Source organism: Alnus glutinosa, chromosome 6 (genome assembly GCF_958979055.1).
Source record: "Alnus glutinosa chromosome 6, dhAlnGlut1.1, whole genome shotgun sequence".
NCBI lineage: Eukaryota > Viridiplantae > Streptophyta > Magnoliopsida > Fagales > Betulaceae > Alnus > Alnus glutinosa.
Window position 1 is genome coordinate 28,154,232 of NC_084891.1, and position 21,054 is coordinate 28,175,285.

The 21,054-nt window shown below is 34.7% G+C and overlaps 4 protein-coding genes across 4 annotated transcripts; 3 read left to right on the top strand and 1 right to left on the bottom strand.

Moving 5' to 3' along the window:
- The first annotated feature begins 103 nt into the window (after nucleotides 1–103).
- Nucleotides 104–3,243, top strand: LOC133870041 (protein kinase STUNTED-like). The gene is made up of 6 exons (XM_062307075.1): nucleotides 104–1,123; nucleotides 1,222–1,470; nucleotides 1,561–1,721; nucleotides 2,135–2,362; nucleotides 2,517–2,666; nucleotides 2,779–3,243. The coding sequence occupies exons 1-6, from the start codon at nucleotides 403–405 to the stop codon at nucleotides 3,031–3,033; spliced, it is 1,764 nt and encodes a 587-aa protein (XP_062163059.1). The 5' UTR covers nucleotides 104–402; the 3' UTR covers nucleotides 3,034–3,243.
- A 662-nt stretch (nucleotides 3,244–3,905) lies between these two features.
- On the bottom strand, nucleotides 3,906–6,565 carry LOC133870468 (uncharacterized). Its single transcript, XM_062307599.1, has 3 exons — nucleotides 6,330–6,565; nucleotides 4,723–5,086; nucleotides 3,906–4,643 (listed from the first exon to the last, which is right to left on the bottom strand). Exons 1-3 carry the CDS (start codon nucleotides 6,399–6,401, stop codon nucleotides 4,162–4,164), a joined length of 918 nt encoding a protein of 305 aa, XP_062163583.1. The 5' UTR covers nucleotides 6,402–6,565; the 3' UTR covers nucleotides 3,906–4,161.
- A 1,388-nt stretch (nucleotides 6,566–7,953) lies between these two features.
- Nucleotides 7,954–11,123, top strand: LOC133870467 (uncharacterized). Its single transcript, XM_062307598.1, has 6 exons — nucleotides 7,954–8,471; nucleotides 8,622–8,756; nucleotides 8,856–8,934; nucleotides 9,133–9,227; nucleotides 10,436–10,603; nucleotides 10,706–11,123. Exons 1-6 carry the CDS (start codon nucleotides 8,129–8,131, stop codon nucleotides 10,870–10,872), a joined length of 987 nt encoding a protein of 328 aa, XP_062163582.1. The 5' UTR covers nucleotides 7,954–8,128; the 3' UTR covers nucleotides 10,873–11,123.
- A 1,606-nt stretch (nucleotides 11,124–12,729) lies between these two features.
- On the top strand, nucleotides 12,730–14,672 carry LOC133871958 (BOI-related E3 ubiquitin-protein ligase 1-like). The gene is made up of 2 exons (XM_062309437.1): nucleotides 12,730–13,748; nucleotides 13,956–14,672. The coding sequence occupies exons 1-2, from the start codon at nucleotides 13,455–13,457 to the stop codon at nucleotides 14,454–14,456; spliced, it is 795 nt and encodes a 264-aa protein (XP_062165421.1). The 5' UTR covers nucleotides 12,730–13,454; the 3' UTR covers nucleotides 14,457–14,672.
- The last annotated feature ends 6,382 nt before the right edge of the window (nucleotides 14,673–21,054 follow it).

The following is a 21,054-nucleotide window of genomic DNA, read 5'->3' on the forward strand; positions in this document are numbered from 1 at the left end:
AATTGCCTGTCGTAGTCTCAGCATGTTTATCTCCACATCAACTTTCTTTGTTTTCTTCTCCTTGTAAATGGATTAATGAAGTGGCCGAGAATCTTCCTGGGATTTGTTTAAACTGAAAATTTTCTGCCGGGTACTTTTTTTTTTCTAAGGGAAGTCAATGAACAGCAATGGCAGGCGCTAAGGGTTGATTCATCCATTAGAAGATTGTTTTGGAAGTCAGCACGTTTTTAGGAGGCGTCAAAGCAAAAATGATGATTAAGAAGGAAAAAAAGGAGCAAAGAAATGGGACTCCAGAAAGAAGCAGAACATCCTCTGCTTTGACTTCATTTATGTGAGAAACTCTCTGAATTACGGCTAACATTCTGCTCGCTAGATCAAAAGTTGAGCTCGAAACTCGCAACCATGGAAGTATATGATCATCAATACCAGGAGGAAGCCCCTTTGCGATCAATTTCTCTCCTCCCAAGAGAGCTACCAGAAATATCAACACTCGGTTGGCCACTTTTAAGGAAAACTTCACCTGCGAGTCAAGAAGCTTTGAGAAGAATATCTGAAGCTAGGAATATGTCTGTGGTTCAATGGGTGATGAGCCTGCCTAGTCGATCCACGGTACAAATTTTGCAGCACCAGAAAACTGACATGTCTTTCAATAGAAAGGCTGTCAACTCCTCCTTTGAAGATGAAACAGTTGGAGGTAGCAGTAAAAAAGCTGAAGATGAGAACTTTGGCCTTGTCTGTCAATACAAAGTGGAAGTTTCCTCGAGTTCAGCTTCTTTCCATATAAAAGAGTCTCCACGATCAAGGCCTGGTTGGCCTCTTCTTCGGGTTGCAGCTTCTGCAAGTGTAGATTCTTCAATATATTCTGAAGCTAAAAATTTGTCTGCTGTTCAATTGGTCATGAGCCTGCCTAATCGATCAGATTCAGTAACTCCACAGACCCAAACTGGTTTAGTTTCGAATAAGATAGAAATTCATATTGAAAGACAGATAAGTTATTCTGGGGTTTTAAAGAATTATCCGAAAGCATCAGGAAGACTACTCAGGGATTTGAAGCGTCTCATTTCTCCTTGTAGGTGGTTCAGCTACAAGGAGCTCAATAGTGCAACTTCCCATTTCTCCTCAGGTTAACTCTTTTTTCCGCTTGAATTCTTGCACCAGCAAAATGATTTTGATCCCTTCGGCATATTAATTTCACTATCTAAATATTTTGTTTCCCGACAGAAAATCTTATTGGAGAGGGAGGCTGTAGCAATGTGTACAAAGGGCGTCTTCCTTGTGGCAGATCAGTGGCAGTAAAAATATTAAAATCGTATAAGGAAGCTTGGATTGACTTCTTCTCAGAAATGAATATCATCTCTACATTGAAGCACAAGCAAATTACACCTCTCATTGGTGTATGTGTGGAAGAGAACTTTCTTATCTCTGTGTATGACTTCTTTCCCAAGGGTAGTTTAGAGGAAAAATTACATGGTAATCTTCAATGACTTGCAAATTAATTAATATTCTTCCCTTCAGAAGTTCCAGTGAAGTCATTTATGTGACTGATTATCTGTAAAGCAGGTCATGATAACAGAGATGCGTTGCCATGGGAAGTGAGGTTTAAAGTGGCTGTTGCAGTTGCTGAGGCTCTAAATTACCTGCACAATGAATGTTCTCCTCCAGTTATTCACAGAGATGTAAAATCTTCAAACATTCTTCTCTCCAATGAGTTTCAGCCACAGGTACTACTTCCACTGCATTGTTCCTTCCTTTTCTTTATGGAAACAGCTTCTGTAAAAATTGTTTTTATAGGCCGCAAGAATGCTATGGATCAACTTGAAACAAAGAGCTATTAGAATTATTTAAGGGATAAGCGGTGATTTAACAATGAATCAAGGCAAAGGTCTTGAATTCGATCGTGACTCTTTAGTTTATCTTCTATTTTAGTTAAATATTTCACGTGGAGAATGTTAGAATATTAATTAGATGATCAAATTTACCATTTTCTATAAACTCAAACTTTTAGAATAAGTAGTGATTTAACATTAAAATACTTAAATCCAACTAAGTTCTAGGACTCATTTCTCTTAGTTGCTTTGAGATGTATCTATAAGTTTGATATTCTTGCTGATGCAGTTTTCTTTCTCAATGGCAGTTATCTGATTTCGGGCTTGCTATATGGGGACCAACAGATTCAACTCATGTGATTCATGGTGATGTGGTAGGGACTTTTGGATACATTGCTCCAGAATATTTCATGCGAGGAAGGGTCAGTGACAAAATTGATGTATACTCCTTCGGTGTGGTTCTTCTCGAGCTGCTATCAGGGAGGAAGCCAATTGGTTCTGAGACCCCCAAAGGACAAAGAAGTCTGGTTAAGTGGGTAAGAACTTATTTTTTTCACGTACTTGCCTATTGCTGGTAGTTCTTCATCTATATATACTTCTTCAGTTTATTTTCATGCTTTTATTTTTCTCTTCCAAAAACTTTACTTTTCAGAAGCTTCTAACCTGCATAATCAAATTGTATCCATCCAGGCGAAACCATTTTTAGAGAGCGGGGATCTTAAAGCATTGTTGGATCCAAAATTAGATGGGAATTTCGATTTTGATCAAACGCATAGAATGCTCTTGGCAGCAAGTCTCTGCATTAGCCAGTCATCTCAACTTCGTCCAAAAGTGAGACAGGTAGACACTGTTAAAATATTTATTAAATGATTAAATCAATCATTTTTTATCGGTTTAAACTTTTGAGATAAGTGAATAGCGGATATAAAAAGTTCTGTGATGGCTGGTCCAGGTACTAAAGATATTAACAGGGGAGAAGGATGTCGGTGAGTGTGTCAATTCCCATGTCATTGATTTGAAAGAGCTGGGAAATCAAGATGATGACGACCTTTTTCTTGAATTTGGTTACAAGCAACCCATGGGCTCTGAATTGCTTCAGACAGAAATTGACACCAGCTCACTAAGTAGTAGTGAGACATCTCTATGTAATGCAGAAAAACCCCGACACTTCATATTGAAGGATTACTTCAAACAACGGCAAGACTGATCATCGTCATCAATGAAGCCAAAGGAACTTGAAGCTCCTACACATTTTTTTTTAGTCCTCTGTGACAAGGGAATCCACCTTGTTTGGAAGCCAATTTGTTTTTGTTTTTGTTTTTATTTTTGTTTTTGTTTTTGTTTTCGGTATATATTCACATGTCAGATTCTGTTATGTAAACAAATTCAAAATTTTACATTATTTTTTCTCATAAAATTCATATTGGGTACAAAATACAAACGCCCAAAACATTTATAACTGCATGGGTTTTTAAAATTTAGGGTTCAGATTTGAGTTGAGTCCGCATCCTGCAATAATTCATGCATATTGTAGTTTATTTGAAAGAGTGAGGTTTGTTTATGATATTATATGTATTTCACCAAATTTTGATTTTGCACAGAAAATTCTATAATCACCTGCTCTCCCTTTCTTTATTGGCAAGCCTCAACTAAGAGCTACCCAAATTTCACCCATGGCACCAGCTTTCGACTGGTTGGTTAAAATATAAAGTCAATGTTCTCTTCTCTCTCTTTTTATAAAAATAAAATAAAGTACATTTACCACCCAGTTTATAATTTTTTCCAATCTTTCAATTTGGTTATTGATTAACATTGTAATGTCCCTTCCCCGATCTAAAATAACAAAAATCTCTACATATTTTTTTAAGAAGAAATCACTTTGGCCTATTTTGAATTTTTTTTGTGCTTTTTTATTATTATTTTTTTCTAAATTGTCTTTTCCTCTTCTTTTTTTTTTTTTTTAACATGGTATTTTTGTCATTTTGGAGGCTAAAGGAAAAGAAAACTTGGCAACCCCAATAATATATTTGTAAGGAAAAGATTTGAGAACATTGCAATAAAAATGGTAGATTGAAGGCATAACTTCAACTTCTCTTTATTTTTTCTATTTTTTATTTTTTTTAAGGTAAGATAATATTACATTAAAACATTGAATCAGTGCTCCCTTAATTATCCATTCTATATGAAGATATAGATGGAGATCAGCAACAGTTTTCGATGCTCTTTGCAAAAAGTCGAGCACCATAGAATATTATCAAAACCTCATCTCAAGTGCTCAATACAACTTTACTGTACATGCCGCTGGAGTGCTGGAAAAAAAAAAAAAAAAAAAAAATCAAAATAGAACCGTATAGGGCAATGCATATATGTCAGCCTCGGGCAAGTAATGGGCATGTGGCCACAACGTGGGACTTTCACCGCAAGAAACATTATTGCCAGCTTTAAATCTTTTAGACCCATGTCTGTCTTCCTGCTTCGGCCTAAAGAGCCATTCTTCATCATCAAAGTCGTTTCCTTCGCACTGAAGTGAAGGTGGAACCCAGTTCTTAATTAAGGCTTCATATGGTGATTCTGTCCTCTGAATCTCATTTTTATATGAGTTCATTTCAATCCTCCCTGGCACTGGACAGGACAACTCCTCAGCAAAGAGATTTTCCTCTGCATTAGTAGAGGCTGTAGACCAGCACTGTTCTTGATTGGGTACTTTGACATTTGCATTCTTCTGTGGAGCAAGAAAATCTTCCCTTCCAGAAGTAGAGCACAACTGTTCAGATACTTTATGCTTTTTCATAGGCAGCCGAATCCTAATAATGGTTCCTGTTTGATGATAAAAGAAATGAAAATTAAACGTCTGCAAAACAATCTTTTAGAAGTTGAAGACAAAACCCAAACTCACCATGAACGCGGATGCTACCAGTGGGGGAGGAATCCCTTTTCCTCTTGTTGCCTGTCCAAGTGCTTTCAGAACTAACATTTGGAGAACGGATCGGCTGCTCATGTTCTTCAGTAAGACCACTGTATTCCAACGGTTCAGCCTCATCTTCAATACTCTTTTGAAAATACCCACCTGCTCTACTTTGCTCTGGTAGGTCATACTTATCATAATTAAGCTTTATTATTTTGCCATCACCAGTATCAGTGGGTTTCTCCTTTCCTTTCTGTGCTCTCCTTTTCTCCTTCTTTTCTCTCTTCTTCTCCTTCTTTTCTCTCTTCTTCTCCTCCTTAATTTCTGTTTTGACATTCTCCCTTTCTCTTTGGAGCTATAAATAGCACCAGAACAACAATTGTAAAACAGTGTGCTAGGAATGCCTACAGAAACAAACACGGCCAGACAAACAAAATACTTGAAAAGCTTTTACTACCCTAGAACCATTCTTCAAAGCCATAAAACATGAGAACACACTAATTTTGTGTTAGTTTGTAATACTTCAAAGCCTTAGAGTTGTCCAAAATATAGAATTTCATATATACACTACAAGATACCTCCAAAACCAACAAGAAAATCCATGTCACTTTAACATTTTTCATTGTGTCGCTTGTCCATTCATAATAAAAGACCAAAATGCAATAAATAATTTTCTTTTTTTACAAGTAAAATTAATTCAAGAAAAAATACAATAAATAATTTGATGTTTTTAGAATGATCATCATAATCATCTGGTAATGAATCATACGTGGATAACTCATCAACCATATGGGATTTGAATTAACTAGCTATTTTAGAGTAAATATTGAACTTCTTCCAACCAAATCTCCAAATACTAAGTTATGAACAACCACTTGGTCCACTTCCACTCAAAGTATCAATCAACCAGCATTCCCGACACAAATCTAGCCTGAGAAGAAGGACAATCTCCAAGCAAACACGATTTCCAATCAGAACATAAAATAATAATTAGCCTGAGAAGAGAAAAGTCCATGCTATCCATTACATAACAGTTTACATCCTACACAAACCCATTTTACAATTAGTCATCTAACTATGGAATTTGAAGGACCACTCAAACCACTTTTCCCTTGTATCCACTTTTTCTTGACCCAATCGCACCAAATTTCATCTAATTCAACATCCAAAATCGATCCAATTTTATCCAATCACCCCCCACCGCACAGATCGAAAAGTTTCAATCCTTTCCCCGAGAAAACATTAGTTTTTTTTCCCTATACTTAAAACCCAGATCAAGATAAGCACATTTACCCCCAAGATTGGTACGATGGGTCGCAAATCACTACCCCTAGGTCCCCAACCAATCATAAATATGTAAGTAACTGTTAGTCTCCAAGAATCTTGATCCAAAAATATCCAATCAATCAAATTTCACAAGAATTCCCAATTCTTGAAGCCCAGTTCTCATCGTTCATTCACATACACAAAATATTTACAAGAAACACCGATTTTTTAATACAAGAACAGGCTTTTGAGGCACAATACAAAACACAGAGGCCGTGCGCAAATCAACTATTTATAGTCTCTGAACTCAAAAACCAGATCGCTCAACAAACCTTAATCGAATCGATCAACAACCCCGTTCTCCTCACAAGCCCTGGAGGCGGGTATGCGTAGCAAGGAGACATCCTCAGTTGCCTAAAAACACCTCGGTTACTCTTCGTAGAAGGCGAAGAGTTGAGGCCAAAATAGTCAACTTTTTACAGAAGAACGTTGATCTGAGAGATCCTAGGGTTAGGCGTTTCTCCTAGGCGGCCGGGTAGAGCTTGTATAATGGCTCATTTAGATGGTGAGGAGGTGTATATATAGGGCTAGGGCAAGAGACGACTTCTAAGTCGGTTCCTTATTCCGATACTGCCCTTGAGGTTAATTTATTTGTTCTTCTGTGCATGCGGCTTTTCCCTAGGTTTTCTTAGTTTGTTCTGACCCTTTTTGGGAACTCTGACTCACTCCTAAACTTTATAGGAATAACGTAACGTAGTAGGAATAGGATAACCGCGTTACGACGTGGACGCGTTTCCTCACCGTCCAATGGGAATAGAGAACTACGCAGCAGTCCAGAACGAGGATTTGGGGAGTATATTGGGGTGGAATAATGCTATAAGCAAAATAGAGTCATCTCATAAATTTTATTTGTTAAAATTATTATTTTTCGGTCTTTTATACTTTTATCTAAAAATATATATATATTAACAAACAACTAAAATACAAAAAACTCATAAAAAATACAATAATAATTTTTACATTTATGTCACATTAAAATATATTTTTAAATTAAAAAAAAAACCTCAAAACACATTAATAAATAAAACCAAAAATATATTTTGTCCATCAATGTTTATCATTTCTGTTAACCAATGATGGAGAGGGGGGGGGGGGGGGGGGGGTGGGGGCCATGGCCCCCCCTCAACTCTTAAGAAAAAAAAATAAAAATTTAAAGATAAACAAAAAAAAATTAAATTAAGGTATTTTATTTTTAGATGAATCAAATTAAGGGTGTTTTTTGCTTATTGCCCCTAGCAAGATTTTTTTTTTTTTTAATTTTTTTTTCCTCCTTTCCTTTTATCATCTTTTCAACTATTGTCAAAACTTTTTCCTTTAATAGTTCACAGGTAGCAATGTACATGCCTGAGAAGGTAATGATGGAATGATCTTTACAAAGTTGTAGAGGCTTTGTTCAAAGTAAACGAAAAGGGTTTAGTAAAGTAGTGCATTGGAAGAAGACATGTGTGGATTTGAGGAGTCACAAGCTTGACCAAGCTCAATTTCTTAAAAATGTGTAGAAAAAAAACTGAGACTTTTTTATTTTTTTTCTAAAAACTCTTTTTACTTTTGCTTATTGTTTTTTAATTTGAATGGAATAATAAAAATATCAAAATTGGGTTATGTTTAATTTACTTAAGAAAAAAAATTATTTGGTCCCCTCCTATTAAAATGTCTGGCTCCGTCCCTGCCGTTAACTATACACTTATCATCTAATGTTTATCATGATTTTTTATATATATTTTAAAATAAATAAATATTAATTATATAAAGTTTTGATTCTTTAATTTAAAAATAAAAATTAAGCTGATATTTAGAGAAATAAAATATAATAGAATATCTTCTATAAATTAATTAATTTTGGAGGACATTGATCCACGAGGGAGTGGGTGCGTCCCATTAATTTTAACACGTGTCTCTCATGCTTCGATTCTACCTGCCCGACCTCCGTGGTCCATTTTCCAAACGGAAATAGCAGAAGAATCGTGTATTGAATTTCAAAAAAATAAAAATAAAAATTTCAGCCAAAACCCTAAACCCTCGTCAAGCGTGACCCCGAACCGTAACCAAACGGAAACAACCCCCTCCCACGATGATAAGAAGGGTTAACGTTAACGGCAACGGAGTTACCGTCCTCAGCCGAGCCATCGGAATAGGCGGCGGCGCCACCTCAGCCACTAACCAGCGGCTCCTTCAAGCGGGGCTCTACGGCACCACGGCGCACTCAAACGCCAAGTCCAACCCACATTGGCTCTCGTCGAGAGTACTCGCCGATCGCTTTGGCCCGTTCGCTCCGTCGTCAGTCCCAAAAGGCGTCGTCGGGACCAGGTTCATCCATTCTCTGGCCGAGGAGCCACCACGTGCGGATAAATTCTCCCCCAAAGACGTGGTTCTTTTCCAGTACGAAGCTTGCCCTTTCTGCAACAAAGTCAAAGGTAGTAGATTAAATTAAATTAAATTACGATAAGTTTTTATTTCACTGGTTTGATTTCACTTCTGTAATTTTGTATCGATTTCCGCGGATGTGTGATTTCTTGATATTTTTCCCCACTTTGTTTTTAATTATTATTTTGTTGTTCTTTCAGCGTTCTTGGATTATTACAAAATTCCGTACGAAGTAGTAGAGGTTAATCCCATCAGCAAAAAGGAGATCAAATGGTCTGATTACAAGAAGGTGCCCATACTGAAGGTTGACGGTGAAGAGATGGTCGATTCTTCAGGTTTTTCTTGTTTGTAACTTGATAGTTTGTTGACTTAAATCAGTTGATTTGTTACATTTTGTGGTCGTTTTTGTTAATTAACTTGTTTTTCTTATGCAGACATAATTGATAAGTTGTTCCAAAGGATTCATCCAGATAACCCTGCCGTGGATGGTGAGGAGGAAAAGGAGTGGCGTGGGTATGGTGGTTCTATAGATTGAAAGACTTGCTCATTGAATTCTTGTATGAATAGCCAACTGCTGTTATTCTAAGTGTTGTTGTTTTGTTAAAGTCGAGTTGCTGGTCCATTTGCATTTCATCCATCATCCCATTAGATTGAGCTTAAATGTTTCTGCTAAAATAGGATGAATTGATGATGCTGTTATTCATAATGTAGGTGGGTGGATAATCACTTGGTGCATGTTTTATCTCCAAACATATATCGAACTGCTTCCGAAGCTCTCGAGTCATTCGACTATATCACTACACATGGTATGATTTCAGATTAATCTCACAAGTTACATTAATTCACTTTATCGGTTTTCTCCTCCTCTTAATATATATATATATATATATATATATATATATATATATATAGTATGAAAACAGAAGACATGGCTGCTTGAAGTCCATCATACATGTTTTTTTTCTAACACTTAAATTACATAGAGCTTTTGTTGAATTTGTTCTAAGAGTTGTTCATTGCTTTTGATACAGAAAGAAAACATCAACTGTGAATTATATGTTTCTTGTCCTTTTTTTTTTTTCATCATGAAAGTTATTATTTTTATATTTCCAGTGCTTAAATAATTTTATGCAATGAAGTAACACGCAACTTCACCAATTACTTGTATGAGCTTTGGCCAACACAATTATGCCAGAGTGAGCCATAGCTTCTACCCAATTCAATATTCAGCGAAGGTTTGTCTACTACTGACCCCGTACACTTAGTTCAGGACTTTATTCACACTATCATACATGATCTTTGGGTGAGGGTCTTAGACAAAACCAATCATGGATTTATCTTGACCTTCGCCTCAAACTTCATTGGAGGTTGGTTTTCCTAATGACCTTGTTTATTTGATTCTGTTTTTTGTCGTCTTCAGTAAAGTGAAGTTACATGGTCTTTGAAGGCTCAAAGACAGGGGAGATCATTTCTCTCCATTAGACTAGAGCATCAACAACTGTGATCCATGAAATTTCTGTAGAGGCTTGAAGTTTAGAAGAGAGACCCTCGTTTTAGTCATCTGACTAGTTGCTGCTTTTTGCATGATATGACTTTCAGTTTGCATTCGTTGATTGTCTCAATACAGTTTCCTTTAGGATGTCTCTAGGGATATTAAAAAAAAAAAAAAAAAGGTCCCTTAGCTGTGTAAACCTAAAACGGATGGTGGGCTTGATTTAAAACTCTATTGGCTTTATATGATTTGTTAATCCTAGAGCATTCACAATTTTGGAGCCTACATCAAGTTGACTGTTGTTGCAGCGTGTTAAATCTTTTCGAGAATTTGTTGTGGTTTAACATATCATCTTGCTTTGAAGTCTTCAATTGATCAAGTTGGTGTTAAACTGAAATTTAGCATAAAAAACTGAAATTCCGGTTTGCTATGTCTTCTTGCTTTAATCCTGTGACTTGTTTAAGTTGATGTGAGACTCAAATTTAGCTAATGACTATTCTTATGATGTTCTCTTATATGCAGGCAATTTCAGTTTCACTGAGAGGATAATAGCTAAGTATACTGGAGCTGCAGCTATGTATTTTGTGTCAAAGAAATTAAAGAAAAGACACAATATCACAGATGAACGTGCAGCCCTGTATGAAGCTGCAAAAACATGGGTGGACGCGCTGAAGGGCCGGCAATTTCTTGGTCTGTTTAACTGATATCATGATGCAGCTAAATTAACTGACTTTGGTAAAGCTATTTCTTAGAAATATTATTAACTTTTTTGAGATTTCTTATCTTAAACAGGTGGGTTGAATCCTAATTTGGCTGATCTTGCTGTCTTTGGCGTCCTGAGGCCCATCCGACACCTCAAGTCTGGCAGAGATATGATAGAGCATACATGCATTGGTGACTGGTATACTCGAATGGAAAGCGCAGTAGGAGAATCTTCTAGAATCAAGGCAGAAAAGTAGAAAAGATTTGTTAGTTGGTTTGGACTTTGCTATGGAATCTTCTAGAAGCAAGGCAATTTCTGCTTCGGCTAATGGGGTCGTTGATTCTTAACTCTCAGCTTGATATGCGAACTAATAAATTAGTATTACAGGAAATACTGAATCAAAATGAAAAAACTCCTCTTTTTTTTTTTTTTTTAAAGACAGGAGAATATCTGGTGGGTGTTGTCTAATAAGTAAATCGCTATGAGGATACTTGTTATTGCTGAACAGTGTCCTGGGAGCTGGGGGTTAATATATCTTGCGTTTACCTAATTAAGAACAAGAGGAATGCTATATACGTACCAAACCAATATCTTGCTACTATCGCATTATGCAGATGTGGGTAGATTAGCATTGTCACATCAGTATAGTGAGATTCTTGTGAGATATTGGTGTGGTATTTAGCATTACTCTAAGAACAATTCTTGTTTTTTTTTAGTTTGTCCACAGTTGGTGTCTCGCAATCATACTATTCGTTCTTTCTTTTTTAATCTATAGTTGGTGTCTCGCAATCATACTATGATATACTATGATAATATGGTTGTTTGAATTTTAGTTAATTTGGGCAACAATGAGAGAAGGCGAGTTCACTTGCTTGAGCAGGTAAGCTTTGCATCTCGAGTTGTTCAGACACTTGTTTGGTGCGCTCTGCACCTCGAGCTGTTCGGACACTTGTTTGGTGCTTGAACAAGTGGTTTTCACCTCTCATTGGGGCCTCCTCTCTTAGTATGGGGCTTGAGCAGGCTGCAATTTGTGTGTTTGAGGTAGTATTATGGAGGTCATAAACATAAAATTAAAATAAATGAAAGTTTTTTGTTTTTATTACTATTTCTTTATTTCTTTTCAAACCGACAGGGTAAATAATTTGGTGAAATAATAAAGAGAAACAAATTAGTTATTAATTAAAAAAAAATTTACAATTTTTTTTTATTTATTCATTTCATCATTTATAGGTGAACACATCAATTCTTAAAATAAACCTGTAGTAGGATCGTAGAAAAAAAAGAGCATGCCAATAATGACCGACCTAGAGGTGGCTCCCTCTAACTCGGCAGCTCCCTTTAAAAAAAAAAAAAAAATGTTAAACAACAAGATTTGAAAGGAGGTCATGTAACTTTCTGAAGCTTTTTGTATGAAAAAATAAAATAAAATTCTCACCGCTCGAACTTTAATTTGAGCTGTTTATTTGAAAGAGCAAAAGGATCAAATCCTTTTTACAGCCTGTTGCTTTTTGAGACAAACTTTGAGATACTCCTACTTTTTTTTACCGCCCCCTTTATCGAAAGTTTCCAGGTGTAATCAACTTTGCATGTAGTCGTTGTGTTGGCAAAGCCATCGCCCCACCTGCCCTGCCCACAACCTCCTTCCGAAGTTCCATTACAAGGTTACGTACTTATCCCCCCGCACTTATGATTAAAGGCCTCATCATTAAAGCCTATGATGATACCATCTAAAACTCTATCGGCCTTTTTCTGTAGAGAAATTCTTTTCATTAAATAGACTCTAAAAACTTGATCAATAAATTACTTGATATCCGGATCATCTAAAGTGCTGAATAAAGCCAGAATCCACGTTTATGGGCTCCCTCCTTTGTCCGGTCCTGGGGCTCTTAATGACATGGAGATTCTGGTTAACTCTGATTTGGTTCAATGTTTGAACAGTTAATGACGGACCTCGGCCAATCCACGTGGCACCAAACAGCAGTTTACGTGGAACTTTTGTCGTTTCCAAACGGACACAACAAATATATATATATATATATATATATATATATATATATGTTATTTATGAGTTACATAGAATTCAAACTTTTCTAAAAAATAGGAAAATCTTCAGCCTTTCCCAATGACTAAACTGACAATTTCTCCAATCTCTGAATCCCTCCATAACGTCTGACCCTTTCACGTCTGAATTGAGTGAATTTCTCTTTCACCAACACATCTCTCGCTCTCTCTCTCTCTCTCTCTTTCTCTGATGAAGATCTCTGACCCGAGAGTTCTGTGACTCCCTGTCACACAATCTGCATGTGTACGTCGTCGTTTGCGCGCCACCCTTCTATCTCTCTCTCATAAATGCAACTTATTGGTTGTGAAGCCTTTTGGGATTTCACAACAGAAGAGTGACTACCTCTCTTTCTCTCTCTCTATTCTAATTTTCTGTTTCCGTTTTTTAGTTCCTTAATTACGTTGATGAAATCAAATTATATCGATAAAAACCTCCACTAATTGATTATAATTACATGTCATTTATATATTTGTCGGTTTTCCCACTATATATATAAACCACCCATGCACGGATTTCTTTCATAATGGTTTCCCTTTCAGTTAAACCAGCAACAAAGATGGCAAAGGTTATGCCAAATAAAGAGAAAGAGTTTAGAGGGAGAGAGAAAAGGTCATGCTTCTTTTCTGATATAACAAGAACATGATTATGAACCCTCTTCCTTTAAACCTACCCCATTTCGTTTCACTTCTCCTCTCTCATTAATGTATTGCCCATGTAATATGTGAAGGGAAAAGCGTACGTTTTAATTTGTTTGTCTATGTTCTTGATTTCTGGCAATGGTTAAGATGGCTGTTCAGGCACAGTTTTACCCAGAAAATATGGATTTTCCCTTGTGTGGCCTACAGGATCCTGCTTTTGGGTTTGTTGATGATCTTCGGTTTAGCCTTCAATATCCCCAACAAACTCACTTTCATCTTCAGCGGAGCGCTCAAAAGTTTGGCGTTGATTGCAACGAAGGGGTTTCATCCTCTTCGAGTTGCAATAGCTTCCCTCCAATGGCCTTTTTTCAATCTTTGGATGCTCAGTTTGAATTGCAGAGCCAGGAGATAGACCGCATTCTTCAAATACAGGTAATAATCTATCATAATCTCATATGGGTTTTATTCAAATCAATGTTATAGAGCTTATGAATCTGTCTTCTGGTTCGAAATGGTTTATTTATTGTTTTTCTTCGTCTATTAAACTTTTTGTTTAGTCTAAACCTATCCAAAAACCCAAGAACTTTGTCGGTGTTAACATATTAATAAAATTCATCCCTTTCTTTTCTTTGTCAACAGAATGAAAGGTTGAGACTAGTTTTGCAAGAGCAGAGGAAGCAAGACCTTGCAGTCCTCTTGAGTAATGTTGAATCGAAAACGACGAGTTTAATTAGGCGAAAAGAAGAAGACCTGGCACAAGCAACAATGAGAACAATGGAGCTCCAAGAATGCTTGAAGAAAGCAGAGATGGAAAGCGAAACATGGCAAAGAATAGCCAGAGCAAATGAAGCGATGGTAACAGATCTAAATAACACGCTTGAACAGGTGAGAGAGAGACTGGTTTTGGTCAGCAATACAGCCGAAGATGCGGCATCGTTTTGTGGCTCATGTGATCAGCAAGAAGCGGTGAAAAGAAGTAGCAGAAAGATTACTTGTAAAAGGTGTTACTCTCGGAGCTCGTGTGTTCTTTTTCTACCCTGTAGACACCTCTGTTCGTGCAAGAATTGTGAAGCTTTTCTCGGTTCTTGTCCTGTATGTAACGCTGTAAAGGAAGGTAGCATAGAGGTTTTCTTGGTCTAACGAGGAAGGAAAAGCAAAGAAGGTGAAGGAAAAGTTTTTGAGAAGTACACACCTGTACTGTCATTATGGTGTGTTTTTTTGTTTTCTTTTGCTTTTTCTGGGGTCGGTGGAATTGGGATTTTTTTTTTTTTTTTTTTTTTTTTTTTCCTTCTTGCAAGTGCAACGGTCGTGAAAATGATGATGATGGTGGTGGTATAGTAAAGAATCTTTTTTATCCTTTTTCCTCTTCTGGGTTTATTTATTTTTTCCTGATTTAGATTAATTTCTCTGAGTCTGAGAGATTGATGGGTTGTTTTTGTTTCGCAATTAGTGTCAGCTCTCTGTTTCTCTCTCTACCTAGAGGGAACAGTATACCATTTTAACTGACAGAAAAAAGATTTGGAGGCAAAGTTTGACATCTTCCAAGACTGCCTGTGTCACCGCCACTTTGGGTCTTAATTACTGCTCCCTACAAGCCATAAAATATGAGCAGACTGTGTGAAAAGAGAGGAGGCAGAAGCAAAAGCTGGCAGTTGGGCTACCCTACAAAATGCTGACACAACCAAGGACATCTCCATACACAAATTACACTAACCTTCTCATGCCTTCAATCTTGATGGGGACTTACAAAAAAAAAAAAAAAAAACTTACAAAAAAATCTTGATGGGAAAAAAAAGAAAAAAAAAAAGTAAAAAATTCAGACCAGCAAAAAGAAAGGCTTTTTTACTCATGTTCCCTAAAATGAAAAAACATGTTTGAGACCCTTTTGCATGCCTGAATTAACTGCATTTTTTTTAAAAAAAAAAAAAGTACAAAACCAAACTACAAAGGAGGGGTGTATCTTCATCACTACATAGGAAGAAAATAGAGAAGGGGAAAAATAAGTGAGAATGCAGCCTAATAAGCCATATGTAGCACTTCTGTAAACTGGAAAGGAAAGCAGAGGCTTTTGAAGCAGATACATGTTCCCAGCGCAATTTTTTATGGAATTGGCCAGTGTTAAAATATTTGGTATGACCCATCATGATCATGAGCTGCTTTGTTCTTGAAAAAACCAAAGAAGATCACAAAAAACGGCTGCAAAAACCTGGAAAAGATGAGAATCGTTACAAGGAGGGATGCCAAAAGAGATGGAAGCATCCATCCCGAGAATAGACCAAGCAATAGAGTCTAAAGGCAGAAGGATTCCTTCTAGGCTATTCTAGCAAAAATACAGTTAAAGAACAAATGAGATGAAAGAGTCGATTTCAGAACTGCAAAGGGGACAAACTAACTCAGCAGAGGGAATATGTTGAATGGAGTTCAATCTAGACTTAGTAGGAATCAAGTCCCAAGCAATTTTCAATAAAAACAATCTCAGCCCATCACAAAGATTTAACTTCCACAAAAGCTTCCAGGAAGCCCCGGAAGGGGAAGAAAAAAAATCAGAATTCTCTGCAATTTTATTAAAATTTTAGATTATCAAATTATTTGGAATTAAAGTCGATCATTTTATGCATCAAACAGCATAAAAAATACAACATATTAAAAATATGACATGTTAACAATAAGAATTAAATATATTTTTATCATATTTTTACATTTTATATCGTATAAAAGAGCGTATTTTCAAAAGTAAAGAAAAGTCTTTTGAAATATATATTTTTTTTTATTACCTTAATAACATGTCATATATTTATTATGTAACATTTTTTACGCCCTTTGATGTAAAAATCCTAAAAATCCCTCATTTCTCTACTCTATTTCTCTATTTCTAACATTTTATTTATATATATACACTAGACATGTTATACATTTTTTTGCTATACATTTTTTTTCAACTTTCTCCTATTATATTCTATTTAGATACACATGGCCCTACAAAATTAGTGAATTTATATATATACACGAGACATGTTATACATTTTTTTTCAACTTTCTCCTATTATATTCTATTTAGATACACATGGCCCTACAAAATTAGTGGTAATTTTTAAAAGTAAAAGGAAGATTGGAAGAGTTTGCTTAGTAAGGAATAGAAAATTCACTTTTTCTTTATTTTTTTTTTAAAAATAATCAATTTTAAAACATTATAACTTTATATCACATCAATAATTTTTTATTATTATTTAAATAAAAAAAATTTATTACAATACGATTTTTATTTTTATTATATAATTTTTTTCCTTTTATATCACATCTATCTATCGCTTCTTATTACTCAAATTATTAATTTCTCTTCTTTTTATACGTATATTCGGTAGTGAACTGTTTTTCTATATTTTGGCCGGTTGGGTCGGTCCTTGCCACGAAACACGTGGGCCCCCTAGGACCCCTACTTAGAGTTTGGTACTTTATAGTATGGATCCAACAAATATTAATGGTTGTTTTGTCGAGATCTGTTGCCCCAAAAAGTGGTGTTTATGGGTTAAAGTTAGGACCCGGTCCAACTAAAGTGGTGTCCCTTCTCTCCCTCCCCGTCCAAGGCCAGTGTTGTAAGCGTGGGCCTTATACGTGGACGGACCAGATGCTGTGCACACGTAGTCCAATGATCTTCTTTCCCTGCGACATGTGGATCCCACTTCACTTTGACGAGATCAGAGCTGTTCCTTGGGAATCAAGCCATCAACAAGTGTGTGAAACCGATCAGAGATTTCTGCATTTTGGCAGTTGGCACCGTCCGGCCAGTTGAAAGAATCGAAAAACTTTCGACTCTTTAAGGTCATTTTCGTCCCGTTCCCACCTTCCAAATGTCAGATTACACAGCAGCGTCGGAGATCTCGTACCTTCGCCTTCGCCTCAGATGAAAATGGGAGAAGGTTTTCAGCGAGCGATTTGAACAGCATCCATGAGAGAATTTACATCGGACCTCTATGCTCAAGTAGTTGGCTGAGCAATCAAAATTTTCTGAGGATGAGCGAGTTTCATATAAATTTTTATTTGCGCAAAATAAAATTTACTTTATTTTAAATATTATTTTGATAACCGAACTTAGAGTTTAGGCAAAATTACTAATTTATTTACCCCTTTTAAGAGTGCAACTAACGTGACCTTTTATTTTGGGAAAAATTATATTTTAACTTTTTAAATTATTATTCGTTTTGTAATTAGCTTCACTAATTGTCAACACTCTGACTCCGGCCTTCCAAACTATCAAAACCTTTAAAAAAAAGTTTCATTTGACGAAATATTTTCATATTACCTTTGTCACGTGTCATTTTTTAATTAAAAAAAATAAAATAATAAAAAAACTAAAAAGGAGACAGGCAACCACATCCTTGGGGACGACAAGAATCCTCTCCAAAATGGAGAGGATCCAAATGCCCTTGGCGAGCCACCCCAGAGGTGGCTTTGGGGTGGCAAGCACGCCACCCCATTTTCCTTAGTTTTTTAAAAATAAATAAATAAATAAAATTTAAGTTTTTTTTAGTTTAAATATTATTTTTTAATTGAAAAATGACACATGGCATGGGTTATATGGGAATATTTCACCAAATGAGACATTTTTCAAAGATTTTGGTAGTTTGGGGGGGCCAAAGTTAAAGTGTTGGTAGTTTGTAGGGCTAATTACAAAACAAGTGGTAATTTAGAAAGCTAAAATATAATTTTTCCTTTCATTTTTTTCTTCTCTTTATAAAGTATCAATATTTTGAGATTCGGTCCTTTTTAATTAATTTTTTTTATCATAATTAAATCGTTAATTAGAGAGCATCGAATATAAAAGCACTCCCAATGGATTATCTATTTGCAACTTTAAGTTAGAATAAATAACAAAAGTGCTAAAAAGAGACTCCATCAGCTTATGTATTCCAACTCGATAATAGATCTTTCTTAATTCAATAAATAGTGTAACTCTCCAAGTAGAGTTATACTATTCAGTTATCTATTTTTTTTTATTGTTTATCTCCACATTTTGAGCTTTGTTTTTTTTTTTTTTCCTTTTTCCCTCCACCACTCCACGTTCTTTCTTTTTTTTTCTTCATTTACGGTGGAGATATAAGGGAAAGTGTGTAAAGTAATGGAGTTATCAAGCGGAACCCACGTGGAAAAAAAAAATACTATAATGAAAAAAATTGATAAAAAAAATAAAATAAAATAATATATAGTTAATAATAAACAATCGGATGTATAGTGCATTTTAAAACTCATTAGCTAAACTAAATAAAATAGATTTTAATTAGCTATTCTAGATTGAAAAATACATAAGTCATTGGGAGTGCTCTAACCTCGTTACCATAATTGAATCCTTAAAAGGTTTATATGTATATGTTCAAGGTGCGAACAGTGAAGAGAGACATTATATAATAGTTTAAAAGGATATTGACACAATTGTAATTTGAAAAAATATTGATAATAGAATGGTAGTTTAAAAAGGATATACGTACTTTTTTATATATAATTTAAAAGAGAAAATATACGCTTACAACTTCTGTACAATTCCAATAACTATTTTTTCAAATTAACTATTTGATCTGTTTTGGTTAAATTTGGATCTACATATCTAATAGTTTGATTTTTTTTAAAAAAAAACCAAACAATGGTGTATAGTGTCAACAGTGAATAGGTGAAGAACATATTTATCATTCTACAATTTAAAATTACAATTTGAATATTCTCTCTCGAAAAAAAAAAAAAAAAAAGAGAAAGAAAGAAAGAAATAAGAGGTTGATAATAGTCAAAGTTGAATGTTACAGAGAATTTGCGTAATCTGTTCGAAATGCTCCCGATTAAAGGAAGTTTTCAAATCTTGACAATTACCGAAAAAATGAACTAAAGTTAAAAATATTTGCTTTTAAAAAATTTAAAATTACTGATTGTAGAGTTGTGGTTGGATTAATTTATAAATCACTTCATGTCGTATTAAAATGAATTCAGAATCTTTGGGATATGCCAAAAAAATAATCTAGTCATTAGAGTCAAATTCCGTTAAAACATTTGACGAATTCTGTTAAGTGTCACGTTAGCGCCAATAATATGACGATATGTGTTATTCATAATTTAAAAAAATATAAATTTATAAAACTAAAACAAACTTTAAAAAATATTTTAAACAAAAAAATGAAAAAGAAAAAAATAATAGGTGGCTGTCGGGGTGTTAGGGGTGATTCAGCCACCATAAAAGGGTTTTTTCTTTTTCTTTTTTGTTTCTATTATTTTTAAATATACAAATATTTAAGTAAATTTAATTTCCAAACTTAGGGTATTTTTGTTATTTTACAATTTTTTTTAACGATTTTGACTAATGGTGAAACTTTTACAAGAAAATGGTAGTTTAAGGACAAAGTAATTTTGATAATAAAGGGAAAGTTAGAAGAAAAATTATTAAAAATAAATAAATTTATGCTTTCACATATTATTTTAAATGCAAGTACATTTAATAAGATGTATATCCTTACGATCAAAAAATTCAAAAAAAAAATAAAATGCAAGTACATTTGAAAGAAGTTTTTTCAAACCAGTCAAAAAAAAAATCACTTGGGATTCATGCATTGATGCATAGGAAAAAGCCATACAAACATACTGCCCTTCTTTTTTGGGAATACAAAAGTTCAACTTACGTTACTTTATGGGAACTTCATTGACATGATTGACAGAAAAAAATTAAAATTATATATATATATAAAGGGAGCATAACAAGTAAGGACGTAAAGGAGCTAAACTATTCGAAATCGACTTGAGTAAACTCGATTCGTGTTCGAATCAATTATTAAATGAGCTATTCGTGAACACGAAATCAAATTCGACTATTAAACAATGCAAACTCGTATAAACTTGACTCAACTCAATTAAAATTTGTAAACTTGCTCGTATAAGGATATACTCGTTTATTAAGACTAAACTCACACACACACACATATATATATTATAAAAATAAGTTATATATTAACAAATTAATATATAACTTATTTTTATAATATAGTATATTAATAAACAATATACTATATGTAAGCAGGAATTAAATCACAAATAAAAATGGTCAATAAATATTAATTAGTTATACTTGTTTGGTTATATAAACATGCATATAAAATAATAAAAGTGAATAATATCAATACTTAATTGTTAATCACTTAATCATATGATATAATGACAATTCAGATACATAATCTCATGATTCATATTATATTATCCATGTAATATAATATGACTATATGATCATATAATAATATAATATTGTGGCATATGACATGTAATCACTGATCCACTATATCTAATGTTATAACTTATAAGTATTATCATTCGATACTTATGAATCATTACATCACCGTCATCACGTGATCTAAGATTTAAAATCATATGAATTGTTAGATTGTATTAATCATATGATCATACATTTATACGATAATACTTATATCATATGATCATAAATGTAATTTAATTAATTTTTATTGCTAAAATAAATAATTTGAATTGTATGATACGGGCCGAGCTCGAGCTCGGGATTGACCAAAATGACCAAGGTCGAGCTTGAACTCGGTTAGTAAATTTTCCTAAACGAGCCGATCTCGCACACAAATTTTAAGCTCGTGTCGAGCTCGAGCTTCACTGTTACATAAATGAGTTGAGCCCGAACAGCCAATACCCGTATAAGATCGGCTCGTTTACACCCCTAATGGCAAGACATTCTGAGGTGTGTCAA